This window comes from Astatotilapia calliptera, chromosome 17, assembly GCF_900246225.1.
Source record: "Astatotilapia calliptera chromosome 17, fAstCal1.2, whole genome shotgun sequence".
NCBI lineage: Eukaryota > Metazoa > Chordata > Actinopteri > Cichliformes > Cichlidae > Astatotilapia > Astatotilapia calliptera.
The window spans coordinates 39,350,936-39,373,137 of NC_039318.1; the positions used below are offsets into that span (position 1 = coordinate 39,350,936).

The window sequence follows — 22,202 nt, forward strand, 5'->3', positions numbered from 1 at the left end:
AGTTTGACACCCCTGCTCTACACTAACTTCCTGTTTTCAGTCTGGCTGAGCCCTTAGTTTACGAGTCAAAAGTGGCCTTGCTTTACAAGCTTTTATTACTAACATACATTAAACATTATAATAAGAAAATAAGCACTAAGAATATATTAATTACATGACACTACCCCACAGTTACAGCATGTCTGACTGCCTGTTCATGCAAAAATATATGAGTTTAAGCATGTGATGACAAAGGCCTTCTATTATGTTGTTTGTCATCACATGTCACAGACATCTGGATGATCATTTGGAATAAACAAAAAACTCAAAACTTGTTACTTTATCCTTTACCTTTAGTATTATTATTATTATTATTGTTCTTATTTTACATTTTTCATTGTTAGGCATTAGGTTTATTTGTAGTTGTCCTTTCCAACTTCTTTCCCTCTTCCATGTTACTGTGTCAGCTTGCCAGCATCTATTTGGGGTTGGGAGTGGAACAGAAAGTAAGGAAATCCAAAGTGCCATTAAAACCAGGAGAGGTTCAAATTCAAATTCAAATTCAAAATTCAAATTCAAATTCAAATTCAAATTTTATTTGTCACGTACACAGTCATACACAGTACGATATGTAGTGAAATGCTTGGACAACTGCTCGTGACCTAAAGAAAACAAAAAAGGAAAAGGCTATGAATAAGATAGGAAATAAATATGAAAAATTAAAAAGGGTAAATTTAACTAGGGAGGAATAAAATATAAATTAAGGTTAAAAATGAAATAACTGTACAACACAAATTAGAATGAAGGGTAATTTTAACTGGGAAAGAATAAGATAAAATATATAAATTAAAGTTGAAAATAAAATAACTGTACAACAAAATACACAATATAGAACTATATAAGAATGTATGAAGAAATATAAATAAATATATACACAATAACAGCAGCTGTACAAGTATTAACTGGAAATGAAGAATATAATGTCCAGTGTTGTGCAATCCACATTATGTCTTGTGCAGTGCAAATATGCTTAAAGTGATTTAAGTGATGAAGTGAAAACAATGTCCAGAATGTCCAGTGTGTGTGTAAGAACTATATGTGTGGGTCAGTATTGTGTGGTGGTGTGATTGAGAGACCGTATCGCCTGCGGGAAGAAGCTCCTCCTCAGTCTCTCTGTGTTGGTCTTCAGGGAGCGGAATCGCTTTCCTGACCTCAGCAGAGAGATCAGTCTGTTGTTGGGATGGCTGAGGTCCTTCACCATCTTCCTGGCCTTGGTCCAGCACCGCCTGCTGTAGATTGAGTGCAGGTCAGGGAGCTCGGAGCGGATGGTGCGCTCAGCTGATCGCACAACCCTCTGTAGAGCTCGTCTGTCCTGCATGGTGCTGTTCCCGAACCAGGTTAAGATGTTTCCCGTCAGGATGCTCTCTATGGTGCACGAGTAAAAGTTCCTGAGCACCTTGGAGGGCAGTTGGAAGTCTCTCAAGCGTCTGAGGTGGTAGAGACGCTGTCGGGCCTTTTTCACCATGGTGTTGATGTGACAGGACCATGACAGGTCCTGCGTGATGTGAACTCCGAGGTATTTGAAGCTGTCCACTCTCTCCACTGGGCACTCGTTGATGACAGGGGTCTGGTAGTTCCTCTCCTGCTTAGTGCTGAAGTCCACTATCAGCTCCTTTGTCTTACTGATGTTTAGAAGGAGGTTGTTCCTCTGGCACCAGTTCTCCAGATTCCTAATCTCCTTCAGGTAGGCCGTCTCGTTGTTATCAGAGATCAGGCCCACCACGACGGTGTCGTCAGCAAACTTGATGATGGTGGTGGAGCTGGTAGTGGCCACGCAGTCATATGTGTACAAAGAGTACAGCAGGGGGCTCAGAACACACCCCTGGGGGGCTCCAGTGCTGAGAGTGGTGGAGGCTGAGACATGTCCGCCCATCCTTACTGCCTGTGGTCTGCCAGTTAGGAAGTTGGAGATCCACTGACACATAGATGAGCTGAGTCCCAGATGCTCCAGCTTGGTGGTGAGTGTGGAGGGAATTATGGTGTTAAATGCAGAGCTGTAGTCTATGAAGAGCATTTTAACATAATTCCCCCTTCTAGTGTCCAAGTGGGTGAGTGATGTGTGGAGGAGATGAGAGATGGCATCGTCTGTGGAACGATTTGGACGGTAAGCGAACTGTAGTGGGTCCAGTGTGTCTGGTAGTGAAGAAATGATGAAGTCTCTGACCAGGCGTTCAAAGCACTTCATCACTACTGAGGTGAGGGCTACAGGGCGATAGTCATTGAGAGAAGCAGGGTGGGGTTTCTTCGGGACAGGAACAATGATGGACTCTTTGAAGCATGTGGGGATGACCGACTGAGATAAAGAGATGTTGAATATCTCAGTGAACACAGGAGCTAGCTGGTATGCGCAGTCTCTTAGGATACGACCTGGGATGCCGTCTGGTCCTGCTGCTTTCCTGGTGTTCACTCTTTTGAAGGCTCTCCTTACTTCATGCTCGGAGATGACGAGCACGTTTCCGGTGCTGGCAGTATCTTCCTGTCTGCAGCCGTTAGCGCCGCTAGCACTAGCATTGTTGGAGTCCTTAGCTGCAGCCTCGAAGCGAGCATAGAAAGTGTTCAGCTCGTCTGCCAGAGTCACGGCCGCGTTCGTCATACCGGTTGTTGGTGCTTTATAGTCCGTTATTGTCCTTAGTCCCCGCCACAGGCTCCTAGAGTCACTCTGTTGGAGTTGTGACTCTAGTTTCCTCCCGTAGCGCTGCTTCACCTCTTTCACCGCCCTCCGCACGTTATATGACGCGGCTTTGTACGGGTCCATGTCCCCCGTCGTGAGTCCCGTGTTGTAGGCAGCGGTGCGGGATCTCAGAGCGTCGCGGATGGTTTTATCCACCCACGGCTTCTGGTTGGGAAACGTTGTGATAGTCTTTGTCTCCACGGTATCATCCACTAGTTTCCTGATGAATCCCACAACCGCTTCCGTAAACACGTTGACATCATCATCGGAGCTGTTTCTGAACATGCCCCAGTCTGCGTCATCGAGTGCGTCCTGTAACGCGGCCACCGATTGATCCGTCCAGCGCGCGACCTTCCTCTGAACCGGAACTTCCTGTTTCAGCCTTTGTTGTATTTTGGCATGAGGAAGATGGCGGCGTGATCAGATTTGCCAAACGGAGGGCGGGATTGTGCCTTGTAGCCGTCCTTGACCGTAGTGTAGCAGTGGTCCAGTGTCCTTTCACCTCTGGTGGGGCAGGTGATGTGTTGATAAAAGTTCGGCGCTGCGCGTTTGAGGTTGGCGCTATTAAAGTCCCCCGTCACAATAAGCGCAGCGTCCCGGTGTTGTGTCTGGTGCTGTGTGAGTGCCTCATGCAGCTCGCATAAGGTGGTGACCGTGTCCGCTTGTGGTGGAATATAAACGGCACTTATAATGACCGATGTAAATTCCCGAGGTAGATAAAAAGGACAACAGATGATGGACAGTAGTTCCAGATTTGGTGTGCAGGAGCGTGTGAGAGGAACAACGTTCGCACTGTTGCACCAGTTGTTGTTCACCATTAAACACACGCCGCCTCCCCTTGACTTCCCCGAGTCCCGTGTCCTGTCCATGCGGTGAACCGAGAAGAACTCGGCCGGCTGGATGGCGTGGTCCGGCACCGCTGGGTTCAGCCATGTCTCGGTGAAGCAGAGGAGATTGCAGTCCCGAATGTCTCTCTGGAACTTTACCCTGGCCCTGAGGTCGTCAAGCTTGTTCTCCAGTGACTGGACGTTGGCGAGCAGGATGCTAGGCAGAGGTGTGCGGTGTGCACGAGCTCTCAGCCTGTTCCTGACGCCGGCTCGCTTCCCTCTAGGCCGCCACCGCTTCCCTTTGTTCTCCCTCAAGATCTCACTCGGCCAGCTCTGATCCGGAGTTAAAAACTTCGAATTGTGAGTACATTGTATACCAATAGAAACAAGAGTGTCACTGTTATACCTAATGTACCCAATGGTGATGATTTTGCCGATTTAGAAACGCTGAAAACTAACTTAAAAAACAAAGACAAAGAAAAAGTGGTCGGAGCAGTCGTGACGGCAGCCGACCTCACCGGCGCCATCTTATTATCTTATATTTCTTATATTTCAGAACAGGGATTAATTCAAAAGAAATGACCTCAATGCCATATTTTATTTAGGAACCCTAGAGAGCACTTTGAAAAATAACACATTCTTATAATTTCACCCTCAGATGAGCCAAGCTACGACTGTCAGGGAAGGTGATGTAGGTACAGAGCATGTGAGAGTGGTTAAGTTAATGTCTCTTGTCTAGATGAAGGCACAAGTGGGATCAATGGCAAGGTGTAGAGATTCAGTATCTTCAGTCTTCAGTGGACACTCCATTTCTGGCACAGAACACCTGTAAAAGATGGTCGGGTCACCTCCTAAATCGACAACTTCAGCCTGTCAAACATAGTAATGGAGCAGTATGTTTAAAAAAAAAAAAAATCTAATTAAGCATGCACTCAGCACCCTAAGAATTATTATGGTAGTTAAACACAGTGATAGTCACATATCATATCACTTCAAACAGAGATGATCCAGTAATGCTGCACTAACGAATTAGACTAACTATTCACTTTAGCTAAAGTTATTAAGCTAGCTAAAGACTTGGGATGCTGTGTAAGACATAAATAAAGCTAAAACACAAAGGTTTGGACACCGTTTTGCATGTTTCCCTACTGTAGGGGTCTTTGGAAGCATACAGGGCTCTGAGAGGGTGACAACTTTGGAATTCTACTAGAAACAGTCGATCATATTTGTTTGTCAAAGCTGAATCCAGGGCAAACTACGCTAAATTAGCGTTTTTAGCTAACAGCTACAATAAGCATAAAAGTTACTGTACGGCTATCATTTGTTAACATGACGCTTGTTCTTATACGTGTAATACATTTATTACCAACCTGAGAGTTTATCCGCTGGTCATTTGACATGACGAATGACTTCTGAAGTCTTAATTCAGCTCATGATGCTGTAGATTCCCGTCAGTAACACTTTCGGTCCGTTAGTAAAACGTAGCTCTATTAATCTGCGCTCGATTACTCTTGAACCTGAACCGGATGTAAGTCCCAAAAAACTGGATTTTGGAACTGAAATTGAATTGTAGAACTGAAACTGAATGGTGAGAAGTGAATCTGAAATTATTTGAGAACATAAATTTTAATTGATAAAATACAGTTTCAAAACAATTGAATTCATTTTCAAAATATAAAATTCAATTTAAAGTTAGTGATGATCATTTTCAAACCAATAAATTGAATTTCAAATTAGGATAATTCATATTCAGTTTTTAAAAGCATTTATTCAAGTTACAATTCAGATTCAATCCAAGCAATTCAAATTCAAATTTAACTTATTCAAATACAGTTTCTGATGGCACAGATTTCTGCCCATAGGAGTCACTCTGCAGATGCGGCTGAGAAGGTTCAGTTGATTATAATGTAACTTGTTTCCACAGCACACTTGAAATTTTTCATATGCTTATACTTACAAGTACTTATATTATAAAAAACAGTGATAGAGGGACTTGAAAATGGATAGTTTTATCTTTATAATAATTTTGTTTACAAGTTCCTGTTGTAATGAAATACTTTTATTTAAGTATTAGAGACGTCATAGAACCATGAGGCACTTTGTCATTTTGATCTGAGGGATGACGTGAGCAGCAGCAGAGAAGCTGTAGCAGCAGTTACTTTCAGCAACCACAATCTGCTGTATCTTGTCTGTACACAGACGTTTGTGTTAATTTTACCTCATGAATCACATCCAATTTTTATACAGTGGAATTAAAAGAAAAAAGAATCAGTCATTGCAATTTGTGTTCTATTGTCCTAGTTGTCCAATACTAGGCAGATTAGAATTAATTAATTATATTATATGAGCTGCTGTAAGATCTAGCTTTTTTCATTTGAGGGAATTAGCCAAAATAAAGCCTATCTTATCGAAACAGCATTTTGAGACAGTAATCCATGCCTTTGTTACTTCTAGGCTGGATTATTGTAACGCACTTTATTTTGGGGTTAGTGATGCGTCCATTAGGCGCCTGCAGGTTGTGCAAAATGCTGCAGCACGTCTTTTAACTGGAACAAAAAAGTTTGAGCACATTACCCCAATTTTAATTTCACTCCATTGGCTACCTGTACATTTTAGGATTGTTTTTAAAATTCTCTTATTTGCTTTTAAATCTCTTAATGGCCTGGCCCCCCCCTACCTCTCGGAGCTACTACAACCATATACACCTCCCCGTTCCCTTAGGTCCGCCAATCAGCAGCTCCTTAAGGTACCAAAAACTAAGTATAAATCTAAAGGTGATCGTGCTTTTGCTGTAGTTGCTCCAAAGTTGTGGAATGATCTACCCTTGCATGTTAGGCAGGCCTCTTCTCTCTCTGAATTTAAAAGTCTTCTTAAAACATATTTATTCGCTGAAGCCTTTGGCATTGATTAGAGGGGTTGACTAAATTTGTTTTGACATGTTTTAATTTATTTTAGTTTTTTAGTTATTTATTTTATCTTATCTCATTTTAATTTGCTTTTAGCATGTACAGCACTTTGTGAACTCTGGTTTTATGTTAAAGTGCTTTATAAATAAAGGTGGTATGGTATGGTATGGTATATTATGACATTAGAAATTAAAATTCTAATATCAAGCCCACGATGTGAAAAAAAAATTCTGCTGCTGTTAACAGCAGGATGCCAATTTTCTGTAACTGGGGAAAAAGGAAAGGAGCGAAGGGATGGAGGTGTGCATATCTCAGGGAAGATGTGGTGAAAGTAAAACACTGATTTTGATCGAGTTCAAAATCACCAACACTGTCTAATTTTTGCACTGAATCCAACTCAGCCTACATTTCACTCAGAGCTGAAAGTTTTCACATTCCTCACTCTGTATGGAATTTCCTCTCCTGTTCCTTCATTGTACCCCTTAGAGGGTAATTAATTAATTAGTAAGTATTAGAGATGGACCGATCCGATATTACGTATCGGTATCGGTCCGATACTGACCTAAATTACTGGATCGGATATCGGAGAAAAATAAAAAATGTAATCCGATCCATTAAATATCACGAAAGCACCTCGCAAAACTTGCAACACGCCGTAACTCACCTCAGAACGTTAGCAAGTCGGAGCAGTATGCATCACGTGATAGAGCGGCTGTGGCATGCAGGACCTGTCGGTGGTCTGGATAGCATTTGGAGCTTCGCTAGCAACCTGGCATTTCATCTCCGACAAAGTTATCCCCGAGAGAAGTAAAGCAAGTGTGTAAGTCCATCTCTGAATGTTTGTAAAGCATTCCCACATTACGCTTAACAAGTGACTGCCTCTCGCTCTCCGGCTGCTACTTCAATCGTGAAACTGCTTAAATGATCAGCTGATCGGCTTTTCTGTCACGAGTCCGTGTCTCTAGTTTGTTTTTGGCCCACTTTGCACCAGAAAGAGGAAACCAGCGGCTGAACAACAGCAGCACGTTTAAGCTTGATCAGCTGTTGTTAGAATTTATTTAATATTTCTTTCTACACCAGGATCTTTTTCTACGTAGCTGACGCTGGTAACTGTGCAGGGGCGGATCTAGCAAAGTTTAGCCAGGGGGGCCGATAAGGCATGAACAGGGAAAAGGGGGCACAAAGACATACTTTTCTTTCTTATTCTCATTTAAAATGTCGAGCTTTTAATAAATAATTATCTGACACCCAAAGTTTTAATTTGATGTAAAATGAATAGAAGTCAATTACTGTATATAGTGACTATTAAGTCTAATATATACCCTAGTAAGCTATAGTACTTTTTACTTTGGGAAGGTACCATCTGTGCAGTCTGCAATTTTGTTGAAGAAAGATGTTGAATCTATTTAATATTTCTTGAAAAATAATTGATTTCTGTGCATTTTCTGTGCACTGCATCAAATTAAGGTTGATTACGTTGATTAAGCATCATGAGGTGGAGCGTGAGGGGTGGTTCCCTATTTTTTATTTATTTATTTTTGTTGTTGCTGGGAGTTGGAACCCTATTAGTTAGGTTGCTTAATATTTACGCTAAGTACTCTTTAAAATACCAGAATAGGGAGGATGGTGTAGGTCTAAGTTTATTAGATTGATCAGTATTGCTGAACTATGAAATATTTTTTTTGTATACAGGTATAACAGAATAGCTTTAGTGTAGTTGTTGTTTTAAACTTGAGTATGAACTTGCAGACTTGCAAAATGCAGCAAGCTATTTTAAAAAACAGTTTTGTTGATTAAAAAACACTATATCGGATTCATATCGGTATCGGCAGATATCCAAATTTATGATATCGGTATCGGTATCGGACATAAAAAAGTGGTATCGTGCCATCTCTAGTAAGTATGTCATGAGTCATCACGTTGGGATGTATTATTGTGTGTATTGTAGTGTAGTGTAGGGTCTGCCTTACAACATAAAGCACCTTAAGGTGACTGCTGTTGTGATTTGGCGCTGTATAAATAAAACTGGTTTGAACTGAACTGACGTATAGTTGCACTTCTAAGGAGCTATATAATGTGGTTGAATTACTGGAGTCTTCTTACGGTAGAGATATTATATACTGTTTCTATGAATATGTAAAACTGAAGAATAAAGTACATCAGAAAAAGTGATAGTCCTGCTTCTAGTAAAAACAGTCTCTTTTTCCATTCAAGAAACTGCCCTTAGATGCTTAACTAATAATCTTAATTATTTCATATTTGTCTAAAACAACATTAATATGAAAAAATGCATAAAATATCCCAACAATTGTTGTAATAATTTTTTTTTTTTTTTATATATATGTATTTTGTAACTAACCCTAACCTCCTTCGTGTCAAGCATGTGCATGCTACAAAAATATGGCAACTTTAAATAATTAAGCATTAACTGCAGAAAATAGCAGATGTTTTGGGACATTCACCTAGCTCATATTTGGATTTAATTTTAGCAACCATTCAGTGGCATGACTTACTCTTTTCTCCAGCTTTGCACTTAGGTAATGCTAATGCCAATATATAATATAATATACAGCATAACTGTATTGGCTTTACATAAAATATTCAAAAGACTAATGTAGTTATTTTTCATAAGATTGTTTTCATTATGTATGATGATCATTTTTACGCAGGAATTTGTCATAACTTTGAATAAACCCTAACTCATTCGTTGCACACTTAAATACAATCAAAGGGTTTAGTTTTTTGGACAGATGTTGTATGCAGTTTATTTTGAAAAAGTTTTTTGTCTTTTGAATATTTATAATTTCCCATGAATAAAAAAAAGTATTTCTTATCCAACTACTCAATTAATCAAAGGAATAATCGATACTCTATTATTAAAACAATCATCCCTAGTTACAAGTATTTAGGTCAAGTTTGTTTATTATAGCACATTTCCAAACAGTGCTTAACACTGTAAAATGCCACTAAAATAAATAAAATGCACAACAATGATGCAGTAAAATATAGAAAAACAAATAAATACAATATGTCAATAAAAACAACTAAAACAACAACAACAACTAAGGCTATTAAAGTCAATGTGTGTTAAAATCCAGACCACAAAAATGTCTCTTTCTTAACGATTTGAAATGTTTGAGCGTTTGTGCAGATCTAATATCAGGAGGAAGACTATTCCAGGCTCTGTCACCACAACGAGTTTAGACTGTGGAACAGTTAAAGGTTGGTTAAAACATATTCTTGGATTGCTGTAGAAAGTGCTTGAAAGGTCCAGGTCAAAACTAAGCCTAAAAATGGTTGTGTGGCTCTGGGGAGAGCAGCCAAAGTGCACAACTGGGAACCTGACAAAGAGTGAGTGTGTGGGGTCAAGGGGTTAATCTGGCTCTCGTTTAATTCTTATCTTTTAAATTCACTGATGGATAAAAAAAAATCCCCTCAAACTGCCTGCTGGATCTTTTAATCTGGTAGATTTAATCTCGTGTACCTTGGACAGCACTAGCACAGAGAAAGGATGAGCAAGAGCATAATACAGTAGAACACAATGTATGTATAGAGGAGTCACCAGTTACACAAATACAAAACATACTCTGATATATTTGTGTTTAATTCATTTATATTGTGATAATTATTGCCAGCTTTTTTGAATCAGTCAGCCCCTAACACTTCTAGAGTAAGCTTGTTCACTTCCTGTTTAATAACATCAGGTGTACACCTCTAATAAAACATCTGAAGATCCAGCGGCATCACGCTCTGTTACAGGCACAAATTAGACTGCTCGTATTATTTTCAAACACTGTTTAAAAAAGCTCTTTCTCTCTGAAGGTCTGACACTTTTTATTAGTTTCTTTTAATTTTATAAGTCCAAAGCAAGTCTTTCAGAAATATAGAATGAAATGTGAAGACGGATAAAACACAGATCATAAAAAACAGATTGGGTGTAAAGATGTCTAAATCAAACCTTGACCTTTACACAAGACTTACACTAGACCTCTTTATGAAAGCTGTCATTATTGTTTCAATATAAAAGTGTTTTTTACTTGGAGAAAGTAAAACCCAACAGAAGCTTTTCAGTGATCTACTCTTTATGCGCACGGTGCCTGAAAAAGCTCATTTTGTCTGCTAACAAACAAATTCTTTATGGTTGTAGTGGTAGCTCACAGGTGTTAGAATTTGCTGAAAAACGATGCCCACGTTCAGCAACATGTTGGCCAGATAAAAGAAGATGGGGAAAAAATAAACAGGAAGAAAGGAAGAGCCTGTGTCCTTACTACATGAGAGGCTTGCGGCAAAGCACCAGGGCGTCGTAGAGCAAGCACACTCCAAACACGGTGATGCCTGTCTCTTTCACCAGCATGGCGCAGGTGCCCAGCAGCAAACTGAGGAACAGCGAAGATGACGACACCGTGAAGGCCAGCGAGTCCTCAGAGACACGCCCACCCACACTCCTGAGAGAGGAGACGAGACAAAAGTATGAGAGAACAAAACAGCTCGGCTTTTGTAAAGTCACTAGCTTCAGGACAGCTTCTGTTCGTTAAATGTGACGTGGCAGTCATGTTGCAGCACGTCTAACACAACGACAGAAATCACTTGTTACATTAGCTAAATTTAGATGTTTTTTATGGCTGTAATTAAGAACTGTCAGACCTGCGTGTTCATAAGCTTTTATATGTTCAGCTGATATACTGAACATATAAATTATACACTAATAGGCTGTAACACTTCCTGTATGTAAATGAGACTAAACATGATGTTTTTATGAACAATTTTCCATCCATCCCGTAACAAATCTAACTATGGTAACAGTAAAAGTACTCTGTAAAATCTTATGTGCTTTGAGATTCTGTTCACTTTTTAAACACCAAGCTGTAATCATAAACCTCACAAAGTCATATGCATTACACGACTGAACATGAGTAACAAAACCGTTTAACATTTTCACTCACTTGTTAAAAATAATTCAGTATTACAACCACCCGTTTGTAGGAGCTTTCCAAGTTTATTCTATTCACTCGATCTGCATCAGTCTCTCAGGCAGGCCAATCTAATTTACAGTTGCAAATGTGCATAGAGAGGTTGAGGATGGTGTTGTCTTACAATAATCTAATATCTTACCTAATATAGGAGAGGAATGTCAGCAAAAACAGCAGACAGGCCAACACATCAGCTCTACCCACGATACCAGACACCTGCGAAACAGACGTGCACAGATTTGAGAGATTACGCATGTGCCAGAATGCTCCATTGAGGACACACTGCTGGATGTCTATGTGCAGCCCATTACTGTTGCTATGCTACAGTGAGCTGCACATCACTGTCTCAGTAGAACCAGCCTCTGTACTTTCCTTTCAAACCTTGAGAGCGATACGCAGTGTGACCATGGCTCATGGTTACTGGTGCCAAGAATAAGTATTAAGGCTTTTCTATAATGTCTGATCACACACGTGTTTCCGTTGGGCAAGCATGATTTGTTCATAAACAATTCTCCCCAGAACTTTACTTAGACTAACAGGTCTGCTACTGACACCATTAAAAACAGCATTCTTATTTTTTGGAATTGGAATTCTTTCCGATTCAGTCCACTGCGATGGAAATAAGCTGCATGCCAAACATCTATGTGATGTATAGGAAGGGACACAAACTTGGCTGCAGCTTTGAGCAGTTTACTGTCTATGTTATCAGAACCTGAAGATGTATCATCAGGAAGTGATATTAATAAACGCTCCATCGTCTCAACATTCACTGCCTCAAACTTAAATTGGCATTGCTTATTATCCATGATAGCATGATAGGATGGGCTCTCCTCTACTCATTTTAAATTTGTTATTTTATTGCTGTAGTAAATCTTGAAATATATCCTTAGCTTTACTTATAAACATTCCATCTGTGCTGATGTGTGGCACCACCAGAGCATCACTCTGCCCATTATATTGGTTAAAACTTTCCACATCTTCTTTCTGTCCTTATTGGCCTCCTTGAGCTCATGTTGATAATATAAATTCTTCTTATTAAAATATTTGTCTGTGTTAAAGTTTATGTATGATCTACGAAAAACAATCTCTCGTGCAGTTTTCAGTGGTTTCATTTTCTTGGTCAAGCCTACAAGATTATGGTCACTATAACTAACTGGAACAGAGACAATGTTTAAGCATTGTTCAGGAACATTTGTATATATATATAATCAATACAAGATGATGACCTATGACCTGCCTCTGTTGACCGTCATCCGCGTGGGAATGATTACCATCTGAGACAGACAGCAGTAGATGCTAATGAACTCTTCTTTTTCCTTAAAGGACAAGAAGTAGATGACCAATTAATATTAAAATCTCCAAATAAAAATATGTCCTTGTCTTCCATCTTTCCAACATTTCACAGATTCGTTCTACATACAACGTATTGCTACTAGGGCGTCTGTAGCAGCAACCTACCAATAACAGCGTGCCATGGAGCGGGTGTAACTGAACCCACACGATTTCCAGATCGTCAAACATTAAGTTCATACGTAGTTTGCGTGCCACATTGTCATTAATATATATAAGGCAACACCCCCTCCAAATCTGTTTAAGTCTTTCCTATACAACTTATAACCATTCATTTCAAATTCATTATTCTCAAAGGCAGCACCTAAATGTGTCTCAGAAATGAGTTTGTTGACAGCAATGACTGAATTTCCTGAAACTTATATTTAAGGCTACAAATACTACCATGAGCTACTGAAAAATATTTTGCGGAGAATCCGGGAATAAACTGATCAACCATAACGGCTAGAAATCAGAATCAGCATTCTGATTCTGATTTCTAGCCGTTAAATGGCAATATTACTGAAAGTGTAAATGTTAAATCCAGCATTCCGGGACCTCGGTTTAACAATAAATTTATCATGTTTCAGGACGGCAATATCACCTCTGTCTCTGGCCACTCTCAGCTGTAGTAATAGTTCTTTCCTCTTCTTCCTGATCTTTGTAACCTGACCACAATCTGCCTGGCTCAGCCATACGTGACCGCGTTCAATTTGAACGTGTCGCTGTCGAGGCCCTGCTGGTTCTTCAGCAAGTGTTGGACTTTATCCTCTAATTCAGGGGTGGCCAACCAGTCAGAGACCAAGAGCCACTTTTTTTTCTTTTACTGTGTTACCGCAAAGAGCCACATCATACACATGGGCACACATGAACATCACCCATCCTCCCTCTCTCTCACTCACACACACACACACACACACACACACACACACACACACACACACACACACACACACACACACACACACACACACACACACACACACACACACACACCTCTGCTCAGCCAGATTTATTGTAAATGTCACACACCAACATGATAATGACAGAAATGGACTCCTACAGTACTAAAACCACAGGCCAGTCATTTTCAACAATGAACATTGTGTGCACTGTCTCACACACACAAACTCTCAGTTTAACCAAGTCCACAAACAAAAATATAATAATCTACAATAGCATTTACTTCTACAATGCATGTTGTTTAGTGGGACTTCTGGCATTCCTTGCCTTGAACAATCCTCTTCAAATCTGGCTTGTATTCCGTTGTTGCCACTCGAAGCAATTCGAGTGTCAGTCAGAACAGATCGATGCTTTGATTTCACAGACTCGCAGACGTATGTTGACCCAAACATTGACAGTATCTTAAGCGCGGCCCATTTGACATTGGGGTATTTTTCCATTGGCACACTTTTCCAGAACTCAATGGTCCCTTCCCTTAAAGCAGGTTTCAATTGGTCCTTTTCACAAAGATCGATCATCTCCAACTCAGCCGCAGCTTCATCTGTGACTAGCGGGACTTTCAAACAGCCGGTCTCTGCATTAAATCGGTCGACGAGGAACGTAATCTGTGGCCTTTTCAATTGTAGATCATGGAACCGGGTCACGAAGCTTTCGTGCAAGTTTTCAATCAGCGTTGCCTATCTGGCTCTTTGCTTACTCAGGGCAGTGCTGGCGACTTGCCCGCTGGCTTTTAGCAGTGGGAAAATGCTATAACTCCCTTTTGAATATGTCTTGAACAGCTTCAGTTTGTTGACAAATGCAAACACACTTTGCACCAGGTCAGGCAGCATTTTTAACTTACCCTGCAGGGTCAGGTTCAGTCTGTCCAAGTGACACAGCATGTCGACCAAAAAGGCCAGATCCATAATCCACTTGAGGTTCGAGAGCTCGGGATAGTCCTTCTCTTCCATAAACAGTTTCACGGCATCCAAAAGCTCAAAGAAGCGAGAGAGTACCCGGCCTTTTGACAGCCACCTCACAGTGCAGCGGCAGGTCACCTGGAAGCCCTTGGTCCAGCTCAGCAATGAGATTCTTGAATTGCCTGTGGCTAAGCGCATGTGTGCGGATATAGTTGACGATTTCCATCACAGGCTTCGTGACGTTATCTAAATTCAATGATTTAGACACGAGTTGCTCCATGTGGATGATGCAGTGGATGATCCAAAAGTCAGGAATAGTTTGGTCAGCTTTGCACAGCCCCACAAGCCCGTTCACAGATCCCATCGTGGCTGGTGCTCCATCCGTGGCTATTGCAGTTAATTTCGTTATGGGCAGATTTGCTTTTTCAAATGCAGCCATCATGGTTTGTTCACATCTATGCCACGGGTTCTGTCTTTTAATGGCACAATATCCAGGAGCTCTTCTTTGATCACACAATCGTTTGACACAGACCGTGCAAATATTGCCAACTGAGGCTTGTCTTCTATATCACAACTCTCATCCAAAGCGACACTAAAATACTCACATGCTTGAAGGTCAGAGTGCAACTGTGATTCAATAGCCGTGTTAATGTCCGATATTCTGTGTTCAACAGTGTGGCGGGACAGTTGGACGTCTGATACCACGCGGTTTAATTTGTTGTTTTCAGGAGACAAGATTTCAACAACGTCACTGAGGCATTTTTTAACGAACTCCCCTTCATTGTATGGCTTTTTAGCCCGTGCAATGTTCCCAAGCCAGCTGATAGGATGCGAGCGTTATGGTCTCTGACCGCTTCGTAAATTTTTGGAAAAACTGTATCTGCTTTTCTGCCTGACTTTTCAAAGTGTGCTTGTGAAGTTCAGTCCCTTTTGGAAATTCCTGGTCGATGTTAGCATGGAGTGAGCTGAAGTGGCGCTGAAGATTTGAAGCTTTGAAATGCACTAATGACGTCTGACATATAAGGCAGAATGGCTTGCCATTGCGTTCAACAAAAAAAAATATAAACTCTCCCACTCTGTTAAAAACGTCCTTTGTTCATCTTCATATTTTCTTTTCACTGTGCATTTTTTCCCTGCCATTTTAAGGGCGAACTTGCTCCTACTGGGAAATTTTGCAGTATTTTCATCTCACACACATGGCCATTTGATGAAAATACAGTATTGAACTCAAGTGAAGCGAATGTGCACATTTTAAAACAACAACACAAAAAAAACTCAAAACACAAACACAATCTTTGATATGAATGTAAGAGCCGCATGAAACCAGGCAAAGAGCCGCATGCGGCTGGAGAGCCGCGGGTTGGCCACCCCTGCTCTAATGCTTCCCAAGTTTCTGCATGTTCGTCTATTAATCCATCCACCACGATGTTATTCCTCCTCTATTCATTTTCTAAACAATCCAACTTGGTTGTTAACTCTTTGGTTTCCCCGCATATGCTGCTGACCACTAATTCAAACTCTTTCTTTCAATTTGCTTTTAATACTTTTCTCTTTGGTTTGCAGCTGACCGACAACACCATCCGTGAATTGCAGGCTGGACTTAACATCCTGTACATCCTTTAGAATGCTGTCTAATCTTTTGTTAGTTCTGTCTACAATTAATTGAACAAATGACTTGAAGTCATCTTGCTGACTTTGTTCCTGGTGAACATTACTTGTGCCAAACACTGGATGATGATCTTCAGCTTTCCAAGGGCAAGCTATTTAGATTTTTGTCAATTAACCTACTGTTACTTGTCCAGACTGCTTGCGTTTTAAGTGGAGGGGCACACACTTTGAGCATTACGTGATCATGTTCACATGGTTGTGGGAAGCCAAAATCATGATTATGATTAAAATATGTATAACTGTGCAGCCCTGGCACTAACGGATCGCCATGCTCATGGAAACATGAGCATAAAATGTCACGATCATTAACGTCAGCCCCTCAGGCCATCCTCACGAAGTCTGTTTGACAACACTCACACCAGTGGCCTGGTAGAGGTCAGCTTTTAGGCTTCTGTTAGTGCTCATCCTGTTTCTACTTGCAGAGAGGAGCAGATACCGGTCTTGATGATGGGTTAAGGACAGTCTATGGCTCTGTCCTGCTCTCCTAGTATAACTGCCTGTTTATACAAAGCCAGTCATCTGGGAATGGCACGCATATTTGTGCAAACCTTTGTAAGGTCTACAGAGAAAAAAACAAGTGAAAAACTGAGAAAATGAGGAGGGAAAGCTGCCTCCACCCGTACAACCATTCCAATTTTGGGGACTGCCTCACTGTTGCCCCTGTAGTGTACCTCTTGTTATTTCACCCCCTTGCTACTTAACTGATCAGACGGATGGTCTAGAAGTTTAAAGCTGGGCATACACTGCGAATTTTTCAGTCGCGTTATTCAGCTCCTGCTCAAACTGTATGATTGAGTCTCAGGGGTTGGAAGTTCGTAGGTCAGGATGCAGGGTCTCTCACCAAACGGCCCGATGCTGTGATGCGACCTGAGTGCTCACACTGTACGTACATAACATGAAGCTTATAACACAAAATCTGTGTCTCGCTCTCCCTCTCCGTCTTTCACTCACACAGACACACACACCACCACCACCATCAACTTTGCTAAATTGCTAATGAAAAATATTGAACAGGCAGCTACAATCACGACGGCCGACAGGTTTGATTTTCTTGCAACCAAACGACTGCTGATAGGCAGCTGGTCGTGAGGTGTTAATCGCTTCTCGTTACGCCACGTATACTACACGATGCACGCCTAGGGATGGGTACTGGTATCCTGACATAAACGGTAGTGACCAGACTGAAAAGCAGCGCACATTTCGGTGCTTTATTTCGGTGCTTTATTTCGGTGCTTTTTTTTCCCCTGAGATGTCATGCACTTTGAATTCTAGCCAATCATTTTACCTCTCCAGGGATAGTAGGCGGGCCCAGGTACGTAAGTTCTTTTAGAGCAGAGCTACAGATTAAAAATGCCCAAGGTGAAGCGGGCAAAAGTCTGGCTGTACTTCACAGCAAAATATGCAAACTCAGCAGCAACAAGTTCTTTAAGCTGATACTGTGATGCTGTCAAAGGAGGTAACTCCTCGAATCTGATGAAACGCCTGGCGACGCATAGCGTTTTTTTTAAAAGCCGTGAAATGCACCGTTATTGATAGCTTGCTGCGAGACCTCACACCGAGCACATCTACTGCGGGTGTGGTGCCTGTTAACGGACCCGGAGTTAGCAACATCCCCCAAGAACCTGAAGAGGAGAGTCCTGGCCCCTAGCCCTGCCAGTGTAGCAGAAATGATGAGGATGATGATGCAGCAGCAGCCGTTCTTCTCTGGGTGAGTCGCTTAATGTTGTTCGTGTGTAATTTACGTTGAGTAGGCTAACCACGTTATTAAATTAATGCATGTAAGGTGAACTAGCAAACACCGTCGTAGTTGCATGCGGCTGCCTTCTTGTTTGATGGCAGATGCTCCCTTCACCCTGGCCAAAAATGACCAAAGAAAAAGTGGAAAACAGCTAAACATGAGAGGTTTTTGGACAAAGTTTGTGTTTTTTCCATTTTTTAAGCACTGCTTCCAGCCAAAAGTGATACCATATATGCCCTATAGCTGCAGAAAAGGCTAACATCTTTTTACAAAAAAACAGCTGAACATGAGGTTTTTGGACAAAGTGTGTGTTCTCCATTCTTTAAGCACCGGCACCGTTTCAAAAGTACCGGTTTGGTACTGGTATTGGATAAAACCTAAACGATACCCAACCCTATGCACGACACGTTATTAAGGCGAAACTCGGGCTGATCCCCAAAACGGTCACACAACTGAAAACTCGGCTCAAAATGGGCCAAAAATTGCACAGTGTATGCCCAGCTTACCTGACTCGATGTCAAACTCTTATTAAAATGTGTTGAGTTCATTTTTGAGCAGTGTTGTTCTCATGTGGCTTCTAAGCACCTCCAGATGTGCTAGGTGTAACTGAGAGAGAGGTTGTAAATATCTATTATCTATAACAGCCACAGACAGACAGCCCCCATTCCAAAAAGAGCACCTGTGCAAAATGTACATAAAAACCTGATGAACAAAATGATTTGCAAATACTGTAAACCCCCATTTTATTCATAAAAGAAAACATTCATGGAAAACACGAAGTTGACAAAATATATATTTATAAGAAACAAATCAGCACTTTGAATTTGATGGCAGAAACACATTAACACAAAATACATTTTTCACTCCTATTAGTATTTATCAGCATGTGTGTTACAGCCAATTAGCAGCTCCTCATCCTCTCCCCCAACCGATCCAAGAGTTTGGGCCTGAGATGAGCATCAAAGTCTATGCAAGACTGAACTAGCTGTTTCATGCTTCCTATTCTCACTTTGTTTTCTACTGCGTAGTCTTTCCAGTTCACTCTCTCTGTCTCTCTCCCTCGCTTCTTTCTCTTAATGTCTCTCTGTCCTGTTACAGCCCCTGCTGCACTCAATTCCTATTTTCTTGCCCGATCTCTCTTTGCCTGCCTCTGATTTCCTTTCATCACCCTCGTGTGCCAATTTCTATACAGCTCTTTTTCCACGCTACACATTCATCTACCCTCCCCTTCTGCTCCTTCCATCTCCAATTTCTCTGCAGCGCTCCTGTAGTGAACGTCTGAGCCCTTTGTTGTTGTCTCACCTGTTGAAGTGAGTGAGAAGAGTCGTAGACTGTAAGCTTACAGAACTTGACTCACCACCTCTCAGAGGCAGATCAGGAGAAATGTTGCCCTTTGGGAATCACATGGAGGTTGAGCTGAGGGCACAAAGAACTCAGAGGACTGATAGCCAGTGATGGGAATAACGGCATTACTTCTTTCATTAACGAGTAATCTAACTAATTACTATTCCTATCATTACAACGCTGTTACAGTTACTAACAAGAAAATGCGTTTGCGTTACTATTCTTCAACTAACAGACGGTTGAAGCTGTGTTCAGCTTACCGCACCTTATACCAGCTGCAGGAAGTAGCTGTAAGTAATCTGGACGCTACAGCTTTAAGTGGCTGCGCGCTCCCGCGGACGGCGATCACGATCACTGTCTAGAACAACACCTGGAGCTAAGGGGGCAAAACAATCGCATGAGTGCTGCTGTTTGACTGAGGAAGAATAAAGTAGTCGTGGTAAGCCAATCACATGACCACTTAAAGACAAAGCAACAAGGTGACATATACCAGTGTATAAACTGTGTTGATAGGCCAGTAAAACCAGAGTCATGATAAAAAATATATCCGCGTGTTTTTCCTCAATAGTTTGGTCACGTTTACTGTCTAAGGACAGCGCAGCGAGCACTCTCTGCTTATGAGCAAAAAAACAAAAAAACAAAAAAACAGGGGAAGTTTTAGGAGAGAGAGAGACAGCAGAAAAACAGAGAGAAGGAGTTTTGAGATGTGAGAGATTTGTGACGTTTAGCGTGTTTGGAGTGTGTAGTTAATGTGTAGTGTTGTGACAATGAGGCGACTGCTGTCTCCAGGTAGAAACAGTAGTGATACACCTGCTGCTGTCAGACCTGCAGGTATCAGCCTGTGATGTTCTCCTTTATAGTGGACAGAAATTATTTTTTTGGAGTGGCACAAATAATTTGTGTGGCATCTTATTGAAATTTGTCTGATTTTAGATCAGTTGTGTTAATACAGTATGTCAAAATGAAAACCTAACTGTAATTTCAGATACGAAAATCAAAAGTAGTTAAAAATGGCCAATTATACCCTGGACCCCAGAGGGTTAAACTTTTTTTTTTTGTTTAGGCTAACGCAATAGTTACTTTTCAAGTAATTAATTACTTTTAGAATATTGTAACTCAATTACTAACTCAGTTACCTTTTTGAAGAAGTAACTAGTGACTATAATTAATTACTTTTTCAAAGTAACTTGCCCAACACTGCTGATAGCAGGATACCTGAGCCCTGCTGTGTTTCTCAAAGCTTTGCCCCCGTAGCTTGATAATGCTTTCTTTCTCCTTTCCTTGATCCTTTGGCTCTGACAGGGAAAAGTTGCTCCATTTGAGGGATGATTTTAGATGAACAAAATGAATAGATAATTTAAATAAATTAAACAATCTTTCTTCTTCTTCTTTCATATATTGCAATCTATTTGTCATACAAGTTTATATCGTGAAAAAAATATGAATACTCAGTGAAGAAGTCAGTCAGAAATCAGTTACTATTGCCTGGCCACTGATTTCCTCTGCATACCAAGATGGTCAGCGATTTCATCACCTCCTTCAATTGTTTGTTGTCATTTGGTTTTAGAAGCATTTTTTGGTTGTCATTTTCTAAATCTGTTAATGACTGAAATATCATTATCATTAACAGATATACAGTAATTCTCCAACTGCCCCTGCGGGCGGTCTATCCTTCAAGCTGAGGTCCTCTACCAGAGGCCTGGGAGCTTGAGGGTCCTGCGCAGTATCTTAGCTGTTCCCAGGACTGCGCTCTTCTGGACAGAGATCTCCGATGTTGTTCCCGGGATCTGCTGGAGCCACTCGCCTAGCTTGGGAGTCACCGCACCTAGTGCTCCGATTACCACGGGGACCACCGTCACCTTCACCCTCCACATCCTCTCCAGCTCTTCTCTGAGCCCTTGGTATTTCTCCAGCTTCTCGTGTTCCTTCTTCCTGATGTTGCTGTCATTGGGAACCGCTACATCGATCACTACGGCCGTCTTCTTCTGTTTGTCTACCACCACTATGTCCGGTTGGTTAGCCACCACCATTTTGTCCGTCTGTATGTGGAAGTCCCACAGGATCTTAGCTCGGTCGTTCTCCACCACCCTTGGGGGCGTCTCCCATTGTGACCTCGGGACTTCCAGGTTATACTCGACACAGATGTTCCTGTACACTATGCCGGCCACTTGGTTATGGCGTTCCATGTATGCCCTGCCTGCTAGCATCTTCCACCCTGCTGTTATGTGCTGGATTGTCTCTGGGGCATCTTTACACAGCCTGCACCTGGGGTCTTGCCTGCTGTGATGGACCCCAGCCTCTATGGATCTGTGCTCAGAGCTTGTTCCTGTGCTGCCATGATTAGTGCCTCTGTGCTGTCTTTCAGTCCAGCTTTCCACTGTGACAACTTGGTCTCTACAATAATGACTCAGTTTCTAACTGGAACACAGACCATCAGCTCCACCCAGACATATGATCTCATCCCAAAATACAGGAGAAAACACAGACACAGATTGATGCTTCATGAAAATCAAAACCTTCATTTTTGAAACCTGGCAACAAGGGGAATGGCTGTCTGACAAATGTGTGACAAAAAGCAACAAAACGAGCAGCGGGAGCAGCTTAATGAAGATAGACTTGAGAAGATAAAAGTCACTGCTCTGTTGGTTACCATTTCAAATGAATGAAATATCCTGTGACTATCCTGTGGTCAACGTTTCAACTTAGAGGAGGAAAAATTTATCATTTTGAATGAACCTCTTTGTCTGAGATGTTGAAGTGGAAACCAGTTCTAGTGGGCCAGGACAGTCAAGTTCAATATGTTTCATGTGATAACTGAAACTCTGTTGTCATATTCCCCGAGCAGCCT

The 22,202-nt window shown here is 41.4% G+C and overlaps 1 protein-coding gene across 2 annotated transcripts in view; it reads right to left on the bottom strand.

Moving 5' to 3' along the window:
- The window catches only part of tmtc1 (transmembrane O-mannosyltransferase targeting cadherins 1), a 91,412-nt gene that overhangs the window by 54,119 nt on the left and 15,091 nt on the right, over positions 1-22,202 (bottom strand). For both annotated transcript variants that reach the window (XM_026146481.1, XM_026146480.1), the window contains exons 3-4: positions 11,556-11,629; positions 10,712-10,888 (exon numbers count right to left, since the gene is read on the bottom strand). In XM_026146481.1, coding sequence (XP_026002266.1) covers positions 10,712-10,888; positions 11,556-11,629 — 251 coding nt within the window. The remainder of the gene's footprint in view (positions 1-10,711; positions 10,889-11,555; positions 11,630-22,202) is intronic.